At 38.6% G+C, this 24,505-nt stretch overlaps 1 protein-coding gene across 1 annotated transcript in view; it reads left to right on the forward strand.

The window, feature by feature from the left end:
- Positions 1 to 2,448: 2,448 nt before the first annotated feature.
- Positions 2,449 to 24,505, forward strand: part of LOC102970433 (phospholipid scramblase 4-like) — a 39,658-nt gene continuing 17,601 nt past the window's right edge. The window contains 3 exon segments of the mRNA XM_042956502.1: positions 2,449 to 2,554; positions 11,388 to 11,585; positions 12,805 to 13,009. Coding sequence (XP_042812436.1) covers positions 12,958 to 13,009 — 52 coding nt within the window. The 5' untranslated portion in view covers positions 2,449 to 2,554; positions 11,388 to 11,585; positions 12,805 to 12,957.

Here is a 24,505-nt window from a genome sequence, read left to right on the forward strand (position 1 = left end):
TTGAAATATAAACAAATCCATGAATCTCAGAGAACCCCAGGCTAGAAAAATACAAAGGAAACCAAATAATATAGACTAACTGCACAAAACCAAACAGAAAAAGTTATCTTAAGGCAGTGATAGCCTACTGCCATCAGATAAAAATGGAGATAAAACGTATGATGTCTTTAACGTGGTAGGAATTAAAACAAAATATTGCCAATCTACAGTTCTATATTCAGTAAAGATGACCTTTAAAAATGAAGGCAAGGGGCACCTGGGTGGCTCGGTCAGTTAAGCTCTGATTTTTGGCTTCGGCCCAAGGAATTGATCTCATGGCTCCTGGGATTGAGCCCTAGTTCCTGCTCTGTGCTGGCAGCAAGGAGCCTGCTCAGGATTCTCTTTCTGGCCCTTCCCTGCTCATACTCACCCTCTCTCTCAAAATAAATAAATAAACATGTAAAAAAAAAAAATGAAGGCAAAATAAATATATTTTCAGATTAATAAAAGCTGAATCTATTGCCAGCAGACCTGCACTTTAAGATCTCCAAAAGGAAATTCTTCACCCCAAAGGGAGATGACACTATATAAAACTCAAATGTCCAAGAAAGAATGAAGCACACATGGAATTGTGCACATAGGAGTAAATATATTTTATTATTCTTTATTTTTTAATTTTAATTTATATCCAAATTGGTTAGCATATAGTACAACAATGATTTCAGGAATACATTCCTTAATGCCCCTTACCCATTTAGCCTATACCCCCTCCCACAACCCTGTTTGTTCTCTATTTCTTTTTTAATTTTAAAAATCATTTTATTTATTTTTGAGAGACCGCGTGAGCAGGGAAGGAGCAGAGAGAGACACACACAGAATGCGAAGCAGGCTCCAGGCTGTCAGCACAGAATCCTATTGGGGGCTCGAACCCAAGAACTATGAGATCGTGACCTGAGCCAAAGTAGGATACCCAACGCACTAAGCCACCCAGGTGCCCCTGTTTGTTCTCCATATTTAAGAGTCTCTTATGTTTTGTCCCCCTCCCTGTTTTTATGTTATTTTTGTTTCCCTTCACATAGGGGTAAATATAAAAGCTATCCTTTTTTCCCCTTCCCTTAATATCTGTAAAAGACTACTCACTCTGAAAGCCAAATTTTAACAATGTACATGGAGTTTATATCTTATGTATAAATAAAATATGTGAACAGTGACACAAAGGATTGAAGAAATGAAATGCACTGTTGCAAATCTCTATTTTTTTTACTAAGTGATATTAACTTTAAGTGGATTGTGGCAACATAAAAGCAACCAGTTAAAAATAACAACAAATATGAAAAGATGTACCTAAAAAGCATCAAGTAAAATAAAATAGTTTTTAAAAAGTAATGCAGTTATCACCTGACTTATTCAAGTAGGAACATCATCGTATCATGTCCTTAAGACTTGACGTTGGCTCGCCAAAGCTTTGGTGCTTATTTTTTAGTTTTATACATTAACATGCCATCTCTACATTTGAGAAATGTCCTGTGCTAACGGCATATACAACGGGATTTTAAAAATTTATTCTCACACGCATACTAACAAATAGCACACATACAAAGGAAAATTCCAGAACTCCACTCCCATATATGCCTTCCCCTTTCCAAACTTCTCCCGTAGTGGAGCACCGCCAAGTACGCCTCAGTGCCTAATCTAATTTACTTCTGTCCAGTTCTGATTTTTTGTATAATGTCAGGGGCCGTTAGACTCCTCTAGCTCCAATCGGTGGATTGTGCTCCTCCCCAATGACCACCACAGACCTGAAACCCAGGAGTTAGAAAAAAGCATTTGTGCTGAACGGTGGTAATTAACCAACGGCATTCCCCAATCCCCCCTCCACCCGTGTCAGGAAACACTGGCAACCCTACTTCTTCCCTTTTCACCCACGGAGTCCCTCCCTTCCTGCTTCTCAAATCAAGTTGGCCTCCTCCAACCCTTTGGGGGAAGAAAACAAAATGCCTGGGCCCGCGCCAAGGGTCTGGTGGTGGGAACAGAGGCAAATTAACAGGGCTCGGGCGAAGTGGGTGTTTGTTTGTTTGTTTGTTTGTTTTTCTTTTCCTTTCCGTGGTCTGTAATCTCGGTCAGCAAAACTCTTCCTCACAGGCTGTGGAACCTGCGTCTCTGATTAGATGCAACCGTCGACTTGCCCTTACCTTTCTCTTCCTCTCACTCTAGAGCTGCGACAACCTTTCTCCCCGGGTCCCCCTCCCGCTCCTTTCTCATTCGGAAGCCCACGCCTCCCGGGACCACAGACCCGAGGCGCCGGAGCGCGGAGCGCGGGGCGCGGGGGGCGGGGGGCGGGGGGCGGGGTCGGAGGCCCGCGCGGCCGCGCGCCCCGGGAGAGGGTCCGGGCGAGCCGGGGCCACGCCCCCGAGCCCCGCACCGCCCCCTCCCCTCCAGGCTTTAGTTTGTTTTTAATTTGGAAAGCCCTCCTCTTCCTGCCCCCTTCCTCCGCTCCTCCTCTTTCCTCGGCTCCGCTAGGAAAGTTAGACCCCGGCCCGGCGTCGCGGGTGCCGAGCGGACGGCGGGCCCGGCGGTGAGTGGGCCTGCAGGGCGGGCGAAGAGCGGGGTCCCGGCGGTGGGCGCCGAGCTGCGTGGCGGGGGGAGGCGGGGGCCTGCGGACGTCCTGGGCTGGCCCTCGGCGGCGCGCTGCTCCCGCAGGTGGCGCGGGATTGCGAAGCGCGTCTTCCCCCAGAGGAGGCGGGACCGGCGGGGAGGTGTGCGCCCTGGGAGAACCGGTTGCGCTTCCCAGTGCTTTCGGCCCGGCTTTCTTGCGCCTCCAGTCGGAAGAGGTCGCGTGGCCGGGCTACTCTCGCCACCTCTGCGTCTCTGTCCCCTGGCAGGTTTCCACCTGACCGACTCCTCTTGCATGCCGTAATGAAAACTTAGCTTGATAGTTCTCATTCTTCAGGATGAGGGAACACGTGATAAGAACAAAAATACCTAAAATGTGACTGCATAAAATAAAAAAATGCATGGCAGATTCCAATAAGTAAAGGCCAATGATACATTTCAAAAATATTTCAACGTATGATAAAGTTCTCATAATCTTTCTATAAAGAACTCAAATCGAAAACAAGAAAAACTAAGATAAAAATGGACAAATGGCAGCTTGTAAAAAAGGAGATACAATTGACTTTCAAACAACAAAAATTAGTCAACCTCGTTATTGTAAGAAACCGATCCAGCTATTCTCCCAGGTATATACCCAACAGAAATAAATACACATATATTGCACACTTTTTGAAATAGCAGAAATTTTGAAAGAACTTAAATTTCCATTAAGTAGCCAGTTAATTGCAGTCATTAAGAACAAGGTTTGTATGAATTGAAATGTGATCAATATGAAGACTTTAGTAAGTTTAAAAACAAATAAACACACAAGACTGTCATGTGTATTATAAGGTACTATAAATATTTATGTCCCTTCAGAATTGGTATATTGAGTCCTAATACCCAATGTGATAGTGTAGAACCTTTGGGAAATGCTCAGTTTACAAGGTTGCCACCCTCATGAATGGCCTCTTATAAAAATATGAGGCAAGGAAAGATCTCTCTCTCTTCCACTTTGTGAGGTTACAGTAAGTCTGCATCTGGGAAGAGGGACTTCACCAAATCAGGCTGGCCCCCTGATCTTGGACTTCCAGCCTCCAGAACTGTGAAAAATAAATATTTGTGGTTTATAAGCCTCCCAGTTTATGCTATTTTTGTTATAGCAGCACAGATGGACTAAGACACAAGGTGTACATATTAGTTTGGTTCTTAGAATGTCTCCCAGAAGACAAAGTATCTGGTATCTCTAAAGAGTAGCTTTAAAGATAAGAAATGGGGATTGGGGCAGAATGAATTTGTATTTTTCATGATATAAGTACTCCATGACTGCTTGAATTTTATGTTGTGTTTGTCTACAGATAACACCTATTCCAAAGAGTATTTTTAAATATTTATTTAAATTTATTTATTTAAATTCAAGTTAGTTAACATACTGGTTTCAGGAGTAGAGCCCAGTGATTCATCATTTGCATATAACACCCAGTGCTCATGCCAACAAGTGCCCTCCTTCATGCCCATCACCCCCCACCCACCTCCCCTCCAGCAACCCTCAATTTTCTCTCTGTCTTTAAGAGTGTCTTATGGTTTGCCTCCGTTTTTATCTTATTTTTCCTTCCCTTCCCCTAAATTCATCTTTTGAGTTTCTCAAATGAGTTTCCACATATGAGTGAAATCATTTCTCTTTCTCAGATTTATTTTTCTTAACATAATACACTCTAGTTCCATCCACATTGTTGCAGATGGCAAGATTTCATTCTTTTGATCGCCAAGTAATATTCCATTGTGTATGTGCGTGTGTGTGTGTATATAGATAATACACACACATGCACGCACACATATCTTTATCCATTCATTAGTTGATGGACTTTTGGGCTCTTTCTACAATTTGGCCAGAAGGAATCCTTATTTTTCATGATATGAGTACTCCATGACCGCTTGAATTTTTTGTTATTGTTTGTCTGCAGATAACACCTATTCAAAATGAGTCCATTTTTATAAATGTAAGATTTCTTGTCAAAGTGATTCAATCTCATAGGCCGCATGATCTCCTGCTTTGTTATAATTTTCGATACTAGAAGACTAGATGGGTAATAATACAATAAGATGTTATCTGTTAATAGTCCAGATATAATTAACATGGTAAGTCTATTATACATCTTATATAAACCTCATGAGAACATTGTTCTTCCAATATTTTTATACTTCATAATGGCAAAAACTATTCCTTGGAAGCTAAGATTGAGAGAGACCTAATAGTCTCTAAAGCATTTAAACTAATTTAATATACTTAATAAAATTTATCCAGGAACTGTAGTTATAGGCTTGTTTCCATTCAGTCTCATGCTTTTATTTTAAAATAAAGCCACAAGCTGACCTTTACAATCCTTAACATTCACCAAAAAGAAAAGAAGGAAATATTCTATCATACACCGTTTGTTTGGACAGTCATAGCGTGAATAAAATAAGGAATATATTCATGTAGATTACAAAAATGGTAATATAAAATTGATTAGATTTTGCCAAATGTCATTTAGTCCTAGTGAAAAGCATTCACTTCTCAAGTTTTTTTTTTAATGATCGATTCCATGATAATACATAATTAAATGAATACATTGCATTTACAGTTCTAATAATAAAAGATACCGTGAAATTACGGATATCTGTATATTTATGTTATCTCATAGTAATAAATGTTTATTTATCTTATTAGTGCAAAGCCTATATAGTGACTTTTAGGTTAGTTTTTCTATTCCCAGCATATGTGACAGGAAACTAGTAAGGTGCCAACACCAACGTGCTGAATAGGAGTAACTGAATTCTTCATAGTCGTTGGATTTGACTTCTTATTGAGCCCACACAGCTATCTAGATCTTTCTCTTTTTTAATTTTATTTTTTTTAACATTTATTTATTTTTTGAGAGAGTATGAGCGGTAGAGGGGCAGAGAGAGAGGGAGTCACAGATTTGGAAGCAAGCTCCAGGCTCTGAGCTGTCAGCACAGAGCCCGATGCAGGGCTCCAACTCAGGAACGTGAGATCATGACCTGAGCCAAAGTTGGATGCTTAACCAACTGAACCACCCAGGCGCCCCCCCCCTTTTTTTTTAATTTTTGATTTTTAATTTTTGTTTTTTTAACAACAGCTATCTAGATCTTAAGTAACCAAGAAACTGATGAAACTCATCAACACAGTATACTGCAAGAGCCAAGATTAAAAACCTATTAAGAGAATTGAACTTGAAAGAGTGTGCATAAACTATGCCTCTGGTGAACTCAGAAGGTCTTTTTACTTACAGATTCACCACAAGAGACTACTTTGTCAGTTCTGGGGTTTTCAATAGATTAACTTCTATTTAATTTTTCAAGGTCATCACAACAAATACATGTTACTTTTATATTTTTAATTTAGTGGTATTGGGCGTTCTAAATGTAAATAGGCGTTTTTGCTGCTACTATAGATGACTTCAAATTACAGTGATTCTTGCCTTTTTTTCTTTGCTTTGCTATAAAATATACATATAAAATTTGTTGTAAAATATAATATATACATATATAAAATATACCATTTTAACCATTTTTAAGTGTATGGTGCAGTGGCAGTTCTATTTTTATTATTTTTTCAACTTATTGAGATTATTACAATCTATTATACATTGCTTACATTTTATTTCCTCTAGGTTTTTCAGACTTTTTAAAAACAAAATTATCCACATTATAATTACTCATATTATAAACATTTTATGATTTTTGCAAAAGGAACCATACCTTTTATAGTTGGCAATAAGATTGTATCAGGGGGTTTCACTATAATTTATTTACTTAAGCATTATGAAATATGTGCATTATTTTTCTTGAGTTTCAACATGATGAAAAATATGCAGTGTTTACACTGTCCAGACAAATTCAAGTATAACTGTTTAAAAATATATTTGGGGCACCTGGGTGGCTCAGTCGGTTAAGCATCTGACTTTGGCTTAGGTCATGATCTCATGGTTTGTGAGTTCAAGCCCTGCGTCAGGCTCTGTGGTGACAGCTCGGAGCCTGGAGCCTGCTTCGGATTCTCTGTCTCCGTCTCTCTCTGCCCCTCCCCCACTTGTGCCGTCTCTCTCTATCAAAAATAAATAAAATATAAAAAAATATATATTTAGCCATTTTTTTTTTCTGAAGCATTTTGGATAATACTTAAATGCTTGAGAAGGTAGGAAAATGACTAAACGTTTTGGAGATATTTTCATTAAATTGACAAAAAGTTTGGGAGATAAGCCAATTGTTTGTAGGAATAGTATATATCCTATTAATCATCCATTTTTAAAATATTTACTATTTTAGATACTCCAGAATAGTATTTTAACTGGTTTAATAAATGATTAATGTTACAATATAAGAATATATATTTACTTAAAAAAATCTTCAGCAACTTGACCTAATACAAAAATCACAACAAAATGCCTCTTTTAAAGTTTGCTATAGAAGGTTTCAATTTGTATTTCAATTTTATTCTCAATTATTTTTGTATTATTTTAATATCAAAGGTTTATATAGTTGCAAGTTTTTCAGAAAGTACCCAAGAGAAAAGAAATAATCTGTAAATTTGATCATGTCTTAGGTTCTTGGGATCATTCCCCTAGGTCATAATTACTTACCTTTAGGTAATTCTATAATTCTGTAATTGAGTAAGTACATGCATACAATAAAAAAGACACTAATTCCTTTTTTAAAAAGCAGAAGTTATTATTTTTTTTTTTTATCTTGGATTGGATTTTGGTAGCAGAGACAGACCGCTGTCCCAGGAATGAATAGTAATAGGTATGTTTGAACAAATGATGACTTGAGAGATGACAGAAGTGAAATCTGGGGTGCCCGCCATGGTTCATGACACAGTTTGTCATACCTGTGTACAGTCCTTCATTAAGACCCACCTATGCAACGTTTTTTTGCAGCAAATTTCATCATCTTGAGATTGGATGCCAATATGACCTAATAGATGATCATTGCCCATAGCTAAATTTTATCCCAGTTAGCTATTCAGTCTTGAATTCGATAAATTTACAGCGGTGTAATCATATTTTTAAGAAGAAAAGGAAAGCTTCTGTTTATATTTTAAGGGTTCTCTAAATGTACATGAGAAATGTAAATCAGTCAGGTTGCAGGTAGAGAATAGAGTGATATCAGTAAATATTTCAGTGGTACCAGGAAGTTATGCTTATTTGTATACAATCCCAAGTTGTATTTGGGAGTAAACCCAGTATAATATGAGGTCAGTTTCAGGGATACTGCTGCATGATCGCCTTTGAGTTGAGCAGATCCTTGAAAAATAAACAGTCCCAGAGAGTTCACCATAGTTAAGACCTATTATTTTTATTAATTTAAAAACATTTTCTAATTTCCCATGGATTATTGAGAAATATTTCATTTCTAAGTTTTGGAGGTTTTTCTCTTATCCATGAGTTAGTGGTCCCTAGTTTAATTCCATTATGGTCAGAGAACAAACTTCATGTAGTATAACATATATTTAGTAATTAATATTCAAAAATTAAAACCCCATAAACTAATATTTCTGATCATTGGGGTCTTCAATTATCGGTATATAAATGCCGCATCTTTATACATCTAACCACTCCTTATAAACATACTTTAAACTTCTGGAAAAAAAATTTCAATCTTTCTCTTTAAAAAATTCTAATTTCTTTGTTCTTGTCATTGAAGTTAGTTTTAACTTTACATTTAACAAGAGTTATCTGTTCAGGAATTTTGAAATATGGCTATTTAACCTATCTTTTCCAGCCGTGTGGTTTGATGTTGTAAATAATTTAACATAATAATCCTAGAAGAAAACAAAGGTAGTAAGCTTTTTGACATTAGTCTTAGTGATACTTTTGCATCTGGCTCATCAAACAAGTACAGCAAAAGCTAAAATAAGCAAGTGGGACTAAATCAAACTGAAAAAGTTTTGCATAGTTGCGGAAACCATCATCAAAATGAAAAGGCAAACTACTGAATAGGAGAAGATATTTATAATGATATATCTGATAAGGGATGAATGTCCAAAACATATAAAGAGCTCCTATAACTCATATGAAAAAAACAAAAAGTTCGGCTAAAAATGGGCAGAGAATATGAACAGTCATTTTTCTAAAGAAGACATACAGACTTCCAACCGGCCCACAAAAAGATGTACCGCCTCATTAACCATCAGGAAAATGCAAATCAAAACCACAGTGAGATATCACACTGTCAGAATGGCTGTTACCAAAAGACAAGAAATAACAAGTGTTGGTGAGGATGTGACAAAAAGGGAACCCTTGTGCACTGTTGGAAATATAAATTATTTCAGTCACTATTAAAATAGTATGGAGTTCTCAAAAAATTAAAAAATTACCATACAATCCAGCAATCCCACTTCTAGGTAGGAGAATGGACTACATAGGTGAAGAGGATTAAGAAATACAGTTTTCCAGTTATAAAAAATAAATATGGGGCTATAATGTACAACACAGGGAACATAGTCAATGTTACAACTTTGTATGGTGACAAATGGGACCTAGACTTAATGTGACCTTTTAGCAATGTATGTAAATATTGAATAATTGTGCTGTACACCTGAAACCAATACAATATTATATGCCAAGTATTCTTCAAGAAAAAAGAAATTAACCAAATACGATCATTTCAAAATAGCTCAAAGACCATGCCTACCTGATTATGAAATGAACTTCAAATTCAAAGAAACATATGTTTGAACGGGTCATTTCCACTTTTGATTCTACCAAATCTGTCACCAGAACTGCTAGGTTTTGTAGAGACACTAAAGAGTGGCTCATTAAAATATATTTACTTTTCTAGTCGGTTTTCCCTCCCCACCCTACTTCAGAGGCAAGTACCAAAGGGATCTGGTGTAGCTGAAAGGCAAGCATCTGCAGCCGTTGAGGCACATGCGGAGCTGTGGCTTTGAGGGAGCTAGGTTGCCCATGCTTGGGTCCTGGAGAGATGCCTTTGAGCTTCTCTGTGCTACTGTTTCCCTCTCTGTTATGCTACCTGTTCTCTAGAACTTTTTACAAAATGAAATGGATTGATATTTCTAAACTGTCTTCGAAGGTGCGGGGGAAGTGACAGTTTAAAGATAGAGATGGTCAATAATGATGGGATCAAATGCTGATTCGATAGATTGGCCATAAAAATAATAATCAGTTTTGGATATCTCAGGTATCTTAGCCTTCCCCATACGCTGATGTAAGCTTAAGAAGTTTCAGAAATGTTCAGAAAAGAAGGTAAGCAAAAGAATGCTTATTAAGTTTAGGGAATTCACCACAAGAATCTAGTTACACCCTCAATGTGTAAGCTTGGGAAGGAGCAGAGTCCATATTTCTGGGTCTCCCTGCCAAATCTGATATGAATCATTCCTTATTAACAATTTCACTGTGCCTGTACTGGAAAATATGTGTTAATTTTGATTTATTCACTTATAGAATGCTAGCAACTCAACTATGTTGATGTTCAATACAGAATCCACAGGCAAGCTAAATGGAGATACGTTGCATTTGTTATTTTATTTTATTATTATTATTTTTTTGCATTTGTTATTTTAAACTTCTAGTTGGGGAGGCTGCTTGCCTAAGTACCCATTACATTTGTATTTGTCCTTATCTTGCTTCATTTGAAGAAATTAATAAATTATATAGTTTTGAACTAGCAATAGATGATTTGAAGTGTCTCTTACAAAAGGAGGAATCAGATCCTTTTGAATGTGAGGTTAAAACTGCATAACAGTACTGTATATCTGCTATTCTACACTATGTCTTGCATTTTTCTAAAATCTATTAAGCCAGTATAAGTTAAATTTTGTTTTGAGCAGTGCATTACTAGTATTTTCAAGTACTAGAAGGAATTAATTCTATTTAATGGTATTATAAAACAATAGCCATAATTTTCATGTAGTAATTTGACAACAATTAAAGGAAATGAATATTCAGTGCTAAGATGTTCATTCATATGTGATATGGGCTTAAACAGAAGGACCCTTCCTAGAAAGAAAATATCTGGGCATAATGTTCCCAAATTCACCTATAGACCCAAAATCTTAACATAAATTATTTTATACCAAGGCAATAGACAATAACCATATGTAAGTAAAAACATTTATGTGAAAGGCTATTTTATAGTATTAATCATAATACCAAGAAAAATTAAAGCAATAACAAAATAGTTTGAATGAGTTAAGGTAAAGCCATTAATAGGTTGCTTTGTAGTTACTAAAGTTGTGGTTTCAGAAATATTTGTTACATCCAAAATATATATTCATTAATGTATGACTATAATTGTAGTCTAATTTTATTGTAAGATGTATTGTAACTCACTCTGCATGCATACACACAGAAATTCACATACACACAAATGGATTATGCCAACATTTTAGGGATGATTACTTTGGGAAGGTAAGAACGATGATGTAGCTCATTTCTTCTTTATGACTTTTTGCGTTCCTTGATTTTCTGTAGATACTTATTACTTTGATAATAAAAACAATGTTTTATTGTATGTGTATGTTATTGTAATAATTTTCTAAAATTTCCAGCATGCTGGGGTGCCTGGGTAGCTCAGTCCGTTAAGCACCCAACTTTGGCTCAGGTAATGGTCTCACAGTTAGTGAGTTCAAGCCCCGCAACAGGCTCTGCGGTGACAGCTCGGAGCCTGGAGCCTGCTTTGGATTCTGTGTCTCCCTCACTCTCTGCCCCTCCCTCACTCACACTCTGTCTCTCTCTGTCTGTCTCTCTCAAAAATAAAAAAATAAATAAACACTTAAAAAAAATTGAAATTTTCAGCATGCTAATGCTGGAGGAGGTCATCGAGAGGATGTGACCACCATTTGACCTGTGAGCTGGACCTGGGCATTTGTGACTCATCCCCTCTCCTGTCCTTGGAATATGTACTCTACGTGCTTTCGCCAGCTGCCTCAGGACACAGCGTTGAGATAGTAATGTGGTGATGAGACCTCGTGGATGGTGTACGTGACAACCCAGGTAAGTCCTCCATATGAACTTATAAGATTCTGGTGGTGGGTGTAAAGATCTACTCACAGCCTGCAGCCATCCAAGACCAGCCTTGTGTGTAAGGTCCCTTGTTTATTAAACTTGCTACCTGCCAATCTGGAGTGGTCTGCCTTTTTGTCCCCCCCCCCCACAACCCCCCCAGCTGCCTGTGGAGACTGGTTTCAGATTACATTCCAGAAGCTACCAAGGTTGTGAACTAAGCTTTAATCTACCTATAACAATTAAATTGGAACAGCCGTCTATGGATATAGAAAAATAAATAACGTATTAACCTTTTACTGCAAAGACTACTAAATGATTCATTTTTAAGCACAGCATACTTACTTAGTTAGGATTATTGGCACATTAACATGTATGAACCCAGCCTATATCCCTACTGTGAAATACGAGTTATGAAATTTGAACACTTTAAAAGTATTGTTCCTATTTACTAAGAGCTTTATCAAGGCTCTCACATAAACAAGCATAATTGTATAAATAGTCTCTCATTTTATATCGTAAAGCCTACTATAGTAACATAGAGTAAAAATACTCTATTTTTCATATTGCAGGGTTGCAAAAAAAGACCTCTATGTTAAAGATTTAATGGATATTATATTTTCCTAATTTTCAGGTGTTTTTAACACTTTGTATCACCTGCTCTTTTAAGTCTATTGCTATTGCTATCTAAATGCATTCATCTGAATGATACGACATGATGAAGCTATACTCAACTAACAGCAAACCCTGCAGACACTTGAGATGCACTCTCTTTTGTCTTTCAGTTAGCTATGAATAGAAAAGACCCCTTCCACAATGTCTCCATTTTATTTCAGTCCATTCCAGTATTAATGCTTCGTGTAAAACAATGCTCCTGAAACTTTACCTGCTAGAATTATAAACAGTGGAGGTGAGGAAGAAGCTAGTGGAGACAGCAGGAAGCCCAGCATAAAATCTTATGCATGGGTGCTCAATACTTGTTAAAAGGCTAACAGCTTTTTTATAGGCTATTCTTGAATATAGATATTTATTCTTGGTCTTTTCATTAGTTTATATATTTTATCTATTGAAATAATAGTAATAATGAAACTTTATTGAGGGCTTGCCTGTGCCAGGCACCGTTTTAAATGCTTTCTACATAGGGTAGTTTTCATCTTTACAACAAGAGTTCTGTACGTGGATCTAACTATGATCACACCGTGTTATATAGGATAACCCGACAACAAGGAGATTGCCTGATTCACCCCCCATTAAGGACATCTCTGGAACTTGAACCCACACTCTGGACCACTGTCCACGCCATCTGAAGTGTGCCAGCAGTGGCTGTTAATCCCTTGTATCCGTGTTAATCCCATAGAGGAAGATGGAGTGTAGCAGCTGCAGAAGATTTACAGAAACCATTTTCCCTGCTCCCGGTAAGTAAGAATCAGAAGGAATTGTCCAGACAGTGACTCCCTGGCTTTCTTTTCTCCCCACTCACAGTTGAAGGCACTGGAGACAGGCAGGACCCAGGGTTTTAGATTGCATGTGCAGGTTCCCACGTCTCATGCCTCAAGAATTGCAAGATGACGTATCCAGCAGCTCCTTTGCCTAGTGGATAGGACACCTTCCAATATATACACGGCTGCAAAGGGCTGACCATTCTGGTTTTGTGATTGAGGTTTTAGATGTCCATGGCGTGGGCTTGAGAGTTTGTGTTTTCATTGAGCTTTGTTAGCCCATCACTGTTGACAAAGTTGGAATTGAAAAGCAAGATACTGAGCAGCTGCAGTGTTGGAGCACCATGTTGATGCTCTTGCTGTGGGATGCCTTCTATGCCATCAGAGCTGCCTTGCAAAAGCAGCAAACCATAACTTCACCAACCTCGTCCTGTCCAGCCTCATGGCTCCTTCCTTCTTCCCTCCCGCTGTCACCACTAACTTCCTCCTCACCTCTGCTGTTTATAATTCTAGCAGGTAAATTTTCAGGAGCATTGTTTTACACTAAACATAATACTGGAATGGGCTACAATAAAATGGAGACATTGTAGAAGGGGTCTTTTCTATTACTAACCCAGCTCGTATCCTTATGATTGTTACTTTAAATTCTGATTCAGGCATATTACTTATGTCTGTTTCAGTTAGATTCCCAGCTGTGGCCTCTTCTTGTTTTTTCTTTTGGAATCAATATCTCCTTCTTGGCATTTTCTCTAGCTCTTTTTTTCTATGTATTAGGAAAGCCTTTTATATTTCCTGCTACTGAGAGTAATGGCTTTATGAAGCAGAGGTCATACACTGTCCAGGGCCCGGTGCCTTCAGAAAGTGTCTCCAGTGTATGCTATGTGCACTCTGCTGCTGTGTTTTGGCTACTCTTTCCCTTAGGTCACTCCTCTCCGGAATTTCCCCTTGCCTGCAGTGGGGAGTGTTTGGACCTTGGCCACAGTGTGGCAGGTTTTAATTACGTGTTCTCTGGTCCGCTTGCTCTTTCCACTAAAGCTGAAGCTTTGCAGCACTCTGTGGTCAGTGGACATGGTGCATGCAAGGGCTTGTATTGGTCTTCCGGGGAGGGGCCCACTGCTCTGTTTGTCAGACACATTTGCCCCAGAAAAGCAGCATGAGCAGAGCATAGGGGGCAGGGCTTGGTGTAGGTAGTTCAGACCACCATTGTTGGCACTGTGCTGCTTACTGAAGTTAGTTTATGCTAAGGGGCGGCGAGAAAAATGGCTCCAGCCAACTCTCTAGTCCGCACAGAGGGGAGTGCACACCTGCTGCTGCCTGGGAAGCCTTCCCAGAAGAGCTAATAATCTCCCCTGTTTGTGTCCCAGGCGTTTCGTAGATCACTGCCTTCACCATGTCTGTCTGGGCCATCTGCCGGCCTGGTAGCCCAGTGCACCTGTGTTCTATCCCAGGCAGGCCGACTGAGTTTTAAAATTCCAAACTAGAGATTTGGCATGGCAGGGACCCTCGCTTGGTTCTTTGGGGGAGGTTCTCATTACTCTGGGACTGGTGCAGGTTTGTCCCAGAAGGGCAGTCCCACCAAAGCACAGGGGCATGGAGTTTGGAGTGAAGCACAGCAAAGAGCCAGTGTCCCGGCTAGCTGCCCTTAGCAGGTGTCTCTGCACCTGTGCTGAGGGGTAAGGGAGTGAAATGGCAATACCCCTCTCCCAGATGTGCCCCAGATGTGTTTGTTCTGTTAGTCCTTAGATTGGTTTCTTGGGTATTCAGAATGATTTGATATTTATCTAGCTGTGCTTGAGGTCTGGGGCAAGTCTAGGGTCCTCCTGCTACTCTGCCATCTTAGATCCCCCCCCCCCCTTTTCAACCTATGGCACCTTTTGCTCTTGCTGAGAGATGGAGAAGGCTGAAAACAATCCGCTGAATGTTAAGGAACAGTTATGTTGACAATATGTATGCTTATATCAACTGGAAATTATTCTGCCTCATGTAACATGCTAACTAAATAGAGACATGTTGTTATAATAACAGATAGTATGCAAATTCTGAGATTGTAAAAGAAAGAAATTTGTATAAGAAGGAATTGAGAACACTAGGTGGTGGGGAAAAATTGGCATCTCGAAGGAGAGGGAAGGTTAAACCATGAGCATTTGCAGCATACGAGGCAGTGTGCAGGTATATTTTACTTTGTTTAAATTCATTGATACTAGTTGATTTTTAGAACATCTTTATAGATTGGTTTAGTTTTTACTTGAATCAGGTTTAAATTCTAATTTCTGACTGATTTAATTGAGAGCTATTAATTTATGAGAACTATTAAATTTCTTTATCAATTTCAGGCATGCTTGATTATAAGAACTACATGCTGTCTCTTGATAAAAATACAGATTTTTACCTAAGACTTAGAGTACAGAATTCTGCATTTTTTCTCAATAATACTTATTTTTTTAAAAAATTCAAATCTGTATTTTTATCTAGATTCATTGGTCATTAAAATTATGGTAAGTTACTGGATATATGAATGGATGGATGGATACATAGAAATAGGCCCCTTAAAATCTATTCTAATAAATTTCATTATGAATCCCTAGAAGTTAGAAATTCCTAAACTTAACCTCGAAGGTAACAACAAACCTTTAGTTAGAAAAACATTACTCTCAACATGTAGCTGTCAAATGGTTCTTGTTTAATGTGAAGTAAAGTCATACATCTGAAAACATGTATTTAAACATATATGTATCTTTTACAGAATAACAACCCATCTTCCCTGTCCTTAAGAATGTGAACAATTCTTTTAATGTACTGTTAGATTCGATTTGCTAATATCTTGCTAAGAATTTTTGCATTCTTATTCATCTGGGATATTGGTCTGTAATTCTCCTTTTTAATAGGGTCTTTGTCTAGTTTGTCTAGTTTTGGAATCAAAGTAATGCTGGCCTCATAGAAGGATTTGTAAGTTTTCCTTCCCTTTCTATTTTTTGGAACAGTTTTAGAAGAGTAGGTATTAACTCTTCTATAAATGTTCAGTAGAATTCCCCTGGGAAGCCATCTGGCCCTGGACTGTTACTTGTTTGGAGATTTTTGATTACTGATTCAATTTCTTGGGTGATTATGGGTCTATTCAATTTTCTATTTTTTCCTGGTTCAGTTTTCGTAGTTTATGTGTTTCTAGGAATTTATCCATTTCTTCCGTATTGCCCAATTTGGTGGTATATCGTTGCTCATAATGTTCTCTTATAATGATTTGTATTTCTGTGGTATTGGTTGTGAACTCTCTTCTTGCATTCTTGATTTTATTTATTTGGGTCCTTTCTCTTTTCTTTTTGGTAAGTCTGGCTAGGGGTTTATCAATTTTGTTACTTCTCTCAAAGATACAGCTCCTAGTTTCATTGATCTGTATTTTTTGGTTTCTGTATCATTTATTTCTGCTCTATATTATTTCCCTTCTGTGGATGGAACTAGAGTGTATTATGCTAAGTGAAAAAAGTCAGTCAGTGAAAGACAAATACCGTATGATTTCACTCACATGTGGAATTTAAGAAACAAAACAGATGAACATACGGGAAGGGAAGGAAAAATAAACTAAGATAAAAACAGAGAAGGAGGCAAGCCATAAGAGACTCTTAACTAGAGAGAACAAACTGAGGATTTCTGGAAGGGAGGGAGGTGGGGGATGTGCTAAATGGGTGATGGGCATGAAGGAGGGCACTTGTTGGGATGAGTACTGGGTGTTATATGTAAGTGATGAATCATTAAATTCTCCTGAAACCAATACTACACTATATGCTATATGTTAACTAACTTTAATTTAAATAAAATCTTGGAAGAAAAAAAAGTTTTTAAAAAACCAGTGTGTTCAAAAAAAAAAAAAAAAGATTTAGTACATTAGCAGGAAACTAGAGTCCCTTTTTCCTCATCACTCCCCCACAGGTAAACATTGACTGGTTATTGTGTTATGTCACTAGCTTCTTTGTAAAGTTTTACCTTCACGTATATATCTGAAAAACATATTTAGTTTTCTGCCTTTAAACATAAAAGTAAAATCATACATGCTCTTTAGTGCCTTACTTTTTTTGCTCAATGTTATATTTTTGAGATTCATCCATGATGATAGGTGTGATTCTAATTTGTTTCCACTGCAGTGTAGTATTTATATGACTAGACTAAAATTTATTTAGTCTGTCATTGATGGACAATAAAAATGTTTTCAGTTTATCTTCATATGCACTGTGGTGTCAAGAACATTCTTATATATATCCTCTGTGTACCACATACAAGAGTTGCTCGAAAGTATGTACCTAGGGATGTCCAGGAATGAAGGTTCTAGAAGGATATGATTGTTTTTCTAAATCCCAGGGATTCCTATCATTGGAAGGTAGGACCAATGTCCTGAATTCCTTTGGCTGGCCAACAGTTGCACACTTCATCTTTCTGGTGTGCTGCAGAATCCTTTTATACCTCTTGAGACACTGTATTAGTAACTTAGGCTTAAGGGACAGAGTGGCGATGGTCCAAGCCTAGTGGGTCTCTTTGTTCCATACTTAGGGGACAACATCAGGACTGAGAATCTATGTACTAGCTTACCTCATGACAACATTCTTGAGTCAACTCAGTGTTCATAATGATCACTCACATGCTGTTCCTTGACCTGTTCTACATCAGTGACTTTCCACTTCGCTTGAACAGCACAAATGACCACATTCTAAATTCTGATCCACAAGATGGCATAGTGGAAAGAACATAGGCTTTGGATTCAGAAGGAATTGACTTTAGTGAGCTTGATCACTTAATAAGCACATCGTTAATTTGTTTCATTGCTCTGAGTCTGTTTTGTCATCTATAAAACTGGGATAATAGTTTGTACCTTACAGACACGTTATAATTAGAGATAATATGCAAATTGCTTGGCCATTTACCTGACCCTTGCTATGCATTCACTAAACTATAGCTTTGGTTAGTATTGTTCTAGTTATTTGTCATCATCTTCAGAAATCTGGAAATACTATTAATTCATTTTTTTGATGATAACCTCACTTTTTTTCCTTGCCTGATTGAATTAACTAAATCTGCATGCTCCCCCTCTTAAAAATTTCATCTCAACTTCTAGTTTCCTACCCTGAGTTATTCTCATAATGTTCACTTATAAATGTTTTGTGCTTTGGTCTTAATTTTTATTTTGGAGAACAGGATTATATATAGGCATACTTCATTTTATTGTGTTTGCAGATACTGTTTTTTTTTTCCCCCAACAAATTAAAGGTTTGTGGCAACCCTGTATTGTTGAGCAAGTTTATTTGTGCCATTTTCCCAACAGTATTTGCTCATTTTATGTCTCTGTGTCACATTTTGGTAATTCTCATAATGTTTCATTTTTTAAATTATTATTATATTTGAATTACATTCAAATAAATTATTATATTTGAGTTAACATTCAAATAAATTATTGTATTTGAATTACATTATTATATTTGAATTTAAATTATTACTATATTTGAATTAAAATTTTAACACATGAGTTACTTCTTATGAATGAGCTTCTTTGCTTTTTTGCTTGAGAAGGAATCTACTCCTGGTGAAGATGCCATGAAACTGCCAAAATGACAAAGGATTTAAAATATTACGTAGTGGGGGTGCCTGGGTGGCTCAGTCGGTTAAGCGGCCGACTTCAGCTCAGGTCATGATCTCGCGGTCTGTGAGTTCAAGCCCCACGTTGGGCTCTGTGCTGACAGCTCAGAGCCTGGAGCCTGTTTCAGATTCTGTATCTCCCTCCCTCTGACCCTCCCCCGTTCATGCTCTGTCTCTCTCTGTCTCAAAAATAAATAAACGTTAACAAAAATTTTTTTTTAAAAAATAAGATATTGGGGCGCCCGGGTGGCTTGGTCGGTTAAGCGTCCGACTTCAGCTCAGGTCATGATCTCACAGTCCGTGAGTTCGAGCCCCGCGTCAGGCTCTGTGCTGACAGCTCAGAGCCTGGAGCCTGTTTCAGATTCTGTGTCTCCCTCTCTCTCTGCCCCTCCCCTGTTCATGCTCTGTCTCTCTCTGTCTCAAAAATAAATAAACGTTAAAAAAAAAAAAAAAATTAAAAAATAAGATATTACGTAGGGGTTCCTGGCTGGCTCAGTGGACCATACAGTGTTTGGTTTCAGGGTCGTGAGTTTGAACCTCATGTTGGATTTGTTAGATTTTTAGATTACTAAAAAAAAATAAATGAACTTAAAAAAAATATATTACATAAACTTAGTTGGTAAAGTAGTGGCAGGATTTGAGGGGAATGATTTATTCATTTATTTATTTTTTTAATGTTTATTTATTTTTGAAACAGAGAGAGACAGAGCATGAACGGGGGAGGGTCAGAGAGAGAGAGGGAGACACAGAATCTGAAACAGGCTCCAGGTTCTGAGCTGTCAGCACAGAGCCCGACGCGGGGCTTGAACTCACGAACCGCGAGATCATGACCTGAGCCAAAGCTGGACGCTTAACCGACTGAGCCACCCAGGCGCCCCGAGGAATGACTAATTTTGAAAGAAGTTCTGCTGTGGGTAAATGCTATCAAACAGCATCACATGTTGCAGAGAAATCATTCGTGAAAGAAAAAGTCAGTCGATGGGTCACACTTCATGATCTTAAGAAATTGCCACAGCCATCCCAACTTCAGTAGTGACCACCCTGATCAGTCAGCAGCCATCAACAATGACACAAATGCTCCACCAGCAAAAAGATTATGTTCGCCTTAATTTATAAAGATGACTGACAACATAGGTTAATGCTTTTGAAAGAAAAGTAGTGGTGCAGTTTCCCTAGAAATGAGAGGCATGGGACACAATGCAGAGCCACAGAAGGAACACCACTTGTGATCAGGAAGAAGCAGAAGAAGCTAGAAGAGCCAGCCCTTAGATTATGGCCTTTATTGGGGTTTGGCAGGACCATGGTGGAGGGGTGAGGGCAAGGCAATGCAGGGCAAACAACTGAGGAATGGCTGGTTTGAATAATTCTGGCAAACTCTAAGCCAAAGAATAGCTTCTAGTTACCTGGTCCTGGCCCCGGGAAGATTAAAGTGAGGGAATGTTATCTCCTGGGGTGGACAGGCCGGATAAAGGAAGTAGGTAGAGCTCTGGGGCAGTTCGCTTGTATCAAAGGCATGTTCCTGTCAGAGCCCTTTGCTATTTCTAAGAATTGGCTAGCCCTGAGAGAGTTAGTCTCTCCCTAGCCAGAACATTTATATTTTTAAGATGTAAAAACATCTTTCGTAATAGAAAAATAAGTACACTTGCAAACATACGCACACAACATTTTCTGTTAATTATTTATCTTCTTTTGGCCTTTTCTGAAGCATGTCTTAATTTAAACTTTTAATTCCTACCCTCCCCAGCCCCCGCCATTTCCCCTACCATCTTCCTCTCTAGTTCAGTTAATGGCATTGTCATCAACTCGGGTACCCTGGCCTGAACACTGACACCCAATCTTGACTCCTCTTAGTGCATCAGAAACTCCTGCAGGTTCTGCTTCTGACCACATTTCACCCTGTCCGTGTTACCTGCTTGTCTAAGCCAGCATCGGGCTCACCTGGATTGCTGCTGCCATCCAGTCTTCACTGCGTACTTCCACTGTTGCCCCCTCAAGATAGAGTATAATCAGATCTCATCACTCCACTGACTGAAAGTCCTCCAAAGATTTCCCAGCTGCAGTTACAGCAAATCGCAAATGTTTTGCCTCAGCCTTCAGGTGTGATCAGGCTTGTCTCCATCTCTTCCCTCTGTTCTCCTCATTCCTTGTGTCCCAGTCATACCTGACCTCTTTGTCACCCCTGAGTATTCCGAACTCAGTGCCACCTCAGGGCCTTTGCACATATTTCCTGTTGTCCTACAACTCTCTTCCTACATTTTTAGTGTAATGCCGCCTTTTGTGGTTCAAATAGCTCAAAGTTACCTCCTGGGAGAGGCTTTCCCTGAACGTCCTGGGAGTGCCATCCATGTTTTTCCTGAACTGTTTACTTTGTTTCTTTATAACTATACTACCTCAATTTAATCTGAAATATTTGTTAATATGTTTTTAATCTCATGGCACTAAATTAGGATCTCTGGCACGATGGACAACTGTTACTCTGGTTTATTACTGTATTTTCAACGTCTATAGTAGTACCTACACAATAGGTGCCCAGTAAATATTTGTTGGATTAATGAAAAAATGTATGAAACGTAACTAGAGACAAAAAAAAAAAATCATAAAACTTGTTACATGTATCATGAATTAATAGTAATATATACATAATATATAAATTTGTATAAATATCTTAGAGCATTAAAGCATTTTATTTTTTTAGTATTCATTAGAATTCTTCAAAAATATCAGCATGTCTTTTGTGAACGAACTTTATTATGCCTTGTTAAAAACTGTTTTTTGAATGCTTATTTATTTTTGAGAGACAGAGACAGAGCAGGAACCAGGGAGGACAGAGAGAGAGGGAGACACAGAATCCGAAACAGGCTTTAGGCTCTGAGCGGTCACCACAGCTGTCAACACGGGGCTCAAATCCATGAACTGCGAGATCATGAGCCGTAGTCAGACACTTGACAAACTGAGCCACCCAGGCACCCCTATTATGACTTGTTTCAAATGTGAATTATAGGACTGTTTTCCTTAATAGCACTTTCAGTTTGTTTCATTTGGAAGTTGCTTTTATTGTTTAACATTTGGATAATGTAAATATGTCCATTCATTTATAAATATGACCATTCCTATCTTCCTATATTTGGCATAGAAAGGACTAAAGGAGACTTTTATTGGTTGCTTCTAAAGAAAGATACTTAAAATACTTGAGACAAATGAGGTAGGAAAATTAAGGGTAGGGAAAAAAGTCCAACACAAGAGGTGATAGTAATAAAAAGCTTTCCTTGATGGAAGAGGTCTGAAAAGTGGGCCCTGAGTTTTCTAGCAAATGATGTAAGGTGAGAAATATTACATTTATGGGACTTATGTTTTCTAGGAGTTAAAAGTCAACCAGTTCTTTCAGAGAAACTGAGCCGTTCCTCACACTGAGGTCAGGGAGCAGTGTCTCCAATCTCAATGAAAGGACAGGGTGTAACATGAAACGTGACCTCAGCACCTTCCTTTCAGTAATTACAGTGACATAGGTTGTTTTAGGAAGAATAAGTCAAAATAGGAGTCACTGGGGAAGTGATCTAAATCACCTCTCGGTGAGTTATGAATGGCAAACCGCTTTTAAAACCATTAAGTATTTGTGTTGTTTTGTTTGGGATTTACTCTGACACAGCCACTTTTCAAAGAAGATGTGGGGAAAAAATCAGATTCACTCCACATATGGCATGCTCTCAATACTACATCATAGGACAACAATTTGTGCTATGTTGGAAGGAATTCGTCTATGTAAATAAAAGTCAGTATCAGGGCAGCCGAACTGCCAGCCTGAGAGTTCATTGCTTTAATCACAAGCACAGTATAATTACTCAGCCATAGTTTTTACTCTGTGTTCAGCCTAACAATTTACCATAATTGTGAATTCATGCCTCGTGTATCATATGCATGTATTGTGTATGTTGTAAGAAATAGAGTAGTATATTTAACAATGATCACGTACACTGATGTTTTAGCAAACCAATGAGAAAAAAATAGTATTTTCAGTAATACATCATTCCATTTCTCAGTTGGGCATGACCTCTTCCTCCAAGGCTGGTCTTCACAAACACGGATGAACCGACGGGTGACATTGACAATAAAACAAAGTCCTTGGATCCAGTACCTCATGCTGCTCCTAACCACAGATGCCGTTTGAATTCACCAGTTACAATACCTGATGACCCTCCAGAATAGAATTCCCATTTTCTACCTGGTAAGGTAAATCTCCAGAAAGAATCTCTTCACCCCTGTAGAAAATGACACTAAGAGTTAAGTTGCTCATTTAGCTAATTACTTTATTGTTTCAATAAATAAATACTGAGTACCTACTGGATACCAAATACTTTACTAGATGTCAAGTAGAACATTCCTGCCTTTACATCGCTTGGAGTAGGAAGTCGTACAAACATTAATGGTGTTCTGCATGCCGTTATGGAAATGTGAAGAGAATGTTATAGGGACCCAGAAGACAGAGTAACTGACTGTGGGGTTAAAGGGAAGGCCTACCTGAGCAAGTCAAGTTTTATTGGCATGGTAGGGAGTTTCTCAATCAAAAAATAGGTGGGGAAGGGAGAATGTTTGGGAGAAAGAAAAACCTGTCCCAAAACACCAGGTCATGAAGGCCTAGTGGTGTGGTTGGGGTTGAGGAAGGCCGGCTGGATCAAAAGGCAGAAGTGCAGGTGGAGGTGACCGTTTCCAGTGCTGATTAAGTAGTTTGCATCTTATCCTGGAGCCTTTGAGAGCCTGTAGATGCTTTTTAACAGGACATCAAGACTTTTTTTTTTTTTTTTTTTTTTTGGTGGGGGGAGAGGGCACAAGTGAGCGAGGGGCAGAGAGAGAAAGAGAATCCCACAAGGAGCAGAGAGAGAGGGAGAAGCAGAGCTCACCCGAAGTGGGGCTTGTGTTCACCCAAAACGGGGCTCCAGCTCACCCAATGTGGGACTCAAACTCAGGAACCGTGAAATCACAACCTGAGCTGAAGTAGGTACTTAACTGAGCCACCGAAGTGGGACATCAAGATTTTAGGGCGCCTGGGTGGCTCAGTCAGTGAAGTGTTGGACTTCTACTCAGGTCACGATCTCTCAGTTTGTGGGTTCAAGCCCTGCATCAGGCTTCTGTGCTGACAGTGAGGAGCCTACTTGGGATGCGCTCTCTCTCTCTCCCTCTCTCTCTCTCTGCCCCTTCTGAGCGCACACACTCTGTCAAAATAAATAAATAGACTTTTAAAAGAAGCCTTTAAAGCAGATACTTGAGTTTGTTTTTTCATCATTTTCTTCCCAGCTTCTGGCACATGGTCTGGTGCCTAAAGGGCACTCAATAAATGTCCAGTGAGTAAGTGATTGAATGTTTGATAAGATAGCTCTTGGGGCCAGTGTGAAGGAAACACTGGAACAGAGAGAAAGCAAGAAAAGGGAAACTAGTTAAGAAGTTACTACAGTAAACCCAACTGGATGAGGCTTCGTACCAGTAAGTATAAAGAAGAGGCAAAAGTTCACAGTTTGGAAAAAAAAAAAACAAAAAAAAACTACGAGATGATTGCAGAGATGTTATTTCATTCTAGAAATAAGATCCTTGTCACTGCTGGGCAGGAGATCAGCCTCCTTACTAGGCCTGCACTGATCCATCCTGGCTGAGGGAGGGGTGTGGTATTATTGCTTCTTTTAAGGCACATTTGATAAAAGAAGCAAAATCTAAAGTCCTACCTTGATGGTACCCTCCTACCAATTCATGATTTCAAGTGCTTCTCTTCTTAAGTATTGTGACTATTTAAAGAAATCTGGTTTCCTTGACTGTGACCTTACTTACATTGACCAAGTTAGAATTTAACAGACCCCCCGTTGGGAG

This window comes from Panthera tigris, chromosome C2 (assembly GCF_018350195.1).
Source record: "Panthera tigris isolate Pti1 chromosome C2, P.tigris_Pti1_mat1.1, whole genome shotgun sequence".
Lineage (NCBI taxonomy): Eukaryota > Metazoa > Chordata > Mammalia > Carnivora > Felidae > Panthera > Panthera tigris.